Genomic DNA, 2,786 nt, shown 5'->3' on the forward strand with positions numbered 1-2,786 from the left:
CCTGGTGGGGGAGGGGAGCAATGGGGTTTTGCAGGTCACTAAAACAGACAAAGGCACAGCAGCACACTGTTGGGGGAGAAGGGACGGGAGAGGGGGGTGTGGTGAGGACACCTCCCCTTAATCATGTGGCCCCTGGCCCACACATTGTCAGCTTTCTCTGCCACCCAGCCATCACCCAACCCCCTCCCCATCTTGTTTCCCCTCCACCTCCCTCAAATGACAACATGAACCCCAAAAGAAAGCACGGGGTCCCCCAGTAGGGCACATGCTTGGACCTAAGTGGTTCTAGGACAGAGCCAGGCACTTGACTGGCATTGGCATCCTGGTCCCCGTGGTCACCAGGAGGGACACCAGGTTCCTGCCACTCCTGCAGAGGGACCAGGGCCCAACGGAGGGGAGCTGGGAGTCCCCTGGAATGCCCCCACCCGTGTGTGTGCCCAGGACGTGGGGGCAGGGCTGGTACGTTACCCCAGGAGGCGGTCAGGCAGGAGGTCACCTAGACACGGCACTGCTCTGTGTGGGGGGGGAGAGATGTGGGGGGTCATAAGTGGCCAGGACAGTCCTGGGCCCAGAGGAGTGTGGCAGAGGGGGTGGGGCCGGAGGACCCCGACTCGGGGGCTCTGCACCTCCCACCCCCCCATCCTGGGAGGCCTGGGGAATGGGGGCCACCAGTGCAGGAAGATGCTGTCCTGATGCCCCTGGAGCCCCTGACTGGGGGCCGGAGCTGGGACATCGTGCAGGGGAGGGGCCACTGTGGGTCGGAGCTCACCCTTCCCCTGGGTCAGGTCCAGGATGATCCTCATTTGCACGGGAAGAGTCTTGAGGACTCCGTCGAATTTCTCCATGACCTTGTTGTCGACCTTCAGGGTCCTGGCTGGGAGGGGGGGCGTCAGTGGGTCAGTCCCCGGGCTCCGGGGTCCCTGTCCCCTCCGCTTCCTCCCAGACAGCACGTGGACAGGAGGAGAGGGCCCCGCAGCCTAGGCTTCGGGGCTCAGCCAGCATAGCTGACGGGCTGAGCAGGAGTGTATGGAACCCCCGGGAGAGCTGCATTCAGGCGACCCAGCAGTGTCTGCCCCTGTGCTGCCGGCTTCTACCGGCTTGCAGGTCATTAAGAACATTCCCGCCAACAAAGCTTCTAATTAGTACTAATCGTAGCACTGAGTCCAGCCCCTTGACCAGGCAACCATCCTCCTGGGCCGTTTCTCCCCGAGTCCTGCTGCAGTGTGAGTGGACTCAGCCACCCCTGGGGAAGAACTTGCCACCCGCAGGCCCTCGGGCCGATAGAGGCCTGCACTGCCCACTCCCTGGGAGCCCAAGGCGCCGGCCCGCGGTGCGTAGCCACCCTCTCACTCAGGGCGGCCTCGCACAGCGTCGGGACCTACCCAGGTACTGGCACACCAGGCTCTGCTCGGGGGCGTCCGTGTTCTCCACGCAGAGGAACAGGTAGTTCTCGTAGTCCGTGTCGAGCACGAAGGCCTTGTTCTCCTCCAGATCTGGGAGACAAGAGAAGGGCCCAAGGGAAGGTGGAGTCCTGTCCAGCAGGTGTGCTGCTGGGCGCTCCTACCATTACCTGCACCCCTGTCCTGCAGCCCCCACGGGGCGGCACCAGGTGCAGGTGTGGCCGGCGGCAGCAGGAGAGGAAGGGAGAGGAGAGGCAGAGCTGCAGAGCACGAAGCCCGTTGGAAGGAAAGAGGCCGGGTGTGCAGCTGGCCCGGTGGCTGGGGACAAAGCGAAAGCTGCAGATAGCAGACGGGGGCGGCAGGGAGGGGCTGGAGCTAAGGGCGGGTGAAGGGAGGCAGGACAAGCACCGGGAGGAAAGGGGCAGATGACCCAGGCCCTGGAGAGTGACAGGTGCTGGAGAGGGGAAGGAGGGTCAGGGTGGCCCAGAGCAAGTCTTCCACGTGAGAAACAATTTGCTGGGGCAACACCCACAAGAAATTTCTGTGCATCCTTTGTTTCAATTATACCACTAAGTTCTCTGTGTTTGTATAATTCACACCCCCCCCAAACATTGCAGTTTGTGACAGAGAATGCAGTCATAGAAGAAGGTGCCCTGTGACCCCTCACGCAGCACAGTCCGGGGGCCCACCGTAAGGCAGGAGTCACTGCCGTCCGGAGAGAGCAGGACGCAGCCCTTGCTCCGTGGGAGCCTGAAGAGGCTCCCAGAACAATTGAGGGGGAGGAAACTCTTGTGTCGGGCTGCGTGACTGCAGCTGCATCCGAGAGGCTCATGGCCCAGGGCTTGGGCAGAGCACTCCCCGTGTCAGGCCCAGGCAGCCCTGAGCGCTGTCCCACCTCACCCTCCCACTGGCAAGGACGGCAGCCTCCCAGGCCAGATGTGGCCGGGTGAGCAGCTCAGAGCCAGCCCTCGGGGCTGGGGACACTTACAGTGGATGTTGAACTTGGCTGCACACTCAGTTTTCTCTGCAAAGACCTTCTTCTCAACACACCTGTTGTCTTCCCTGAAAGGTGGTGACAGCATAAGGGGGCGACACTGAACTTGAGTTGTCCTTGCTATGGTCCCTCATAGCAGACAGGGCTTCTGGAAAGACCTGCCCAGGCCCCCAGGGCCCCAGCCCTGCAGGTGACCAGCCGGCCTCCACACAGGCCCCTCTGTGCACTGACTTAGGGCATTGGGGCAGCCCTGTGTGGTCGGCCTGCTGGCCCAGAGCCCGGGGTGGGGGCTCCGAGGGCGCCAGGAACACCCACCATTTGCTCAGAATGATCTCCAGGTTGTCCTCGGGGGTGGGTCTCAGCTCCTGGACGTACACTCTCAGAGGGGCGTT

General features: G+C 62.8%; 1 protein-coding gene across 1 annotated transcript; it reads right to left on the minus strand.

The window, feature by feature from the left end:
* Positions 1–3: 3 nt before the first annotated feature.
* LOC100464175 (beta-lactoglobulin-1) lies at positions 4–2,780 on the minus strand (the record flags this gene model as incomplete). Its single annotated transcript, XM_034650727.1, has 6 exons — positions 4–66; positions 469–513; positions 770–874; positions 1,383–1,493; positions 2,389–2,462; positions 2,710–2,780. Coding segments are annotated over 5 exons (378 nt in total), but the record flags the coding sequence as incomplete, so codon positions are not given.
* Positions 2,781–2,786: the final 6 nt, after the last annotated feature.

The sequence above is a fragment of the Ailuropoda melanoleuca genome, unplaced genomic scaffold (genome assembly GCF_002007445.2).
Source record: "Ailuropoda melanoleuca isolate Jingjing unplaced genomic scaffold, ASM200744v2 unplaced-scaffold30038, whole genome shotgun sequence".
Classification (NCBI taxonomy): Eukaryota; Metazoa; Chordata; class Mammalia; order Carnivora; family Ursidae; genus Ailuropoda; species Ailuropoda melanoleuca.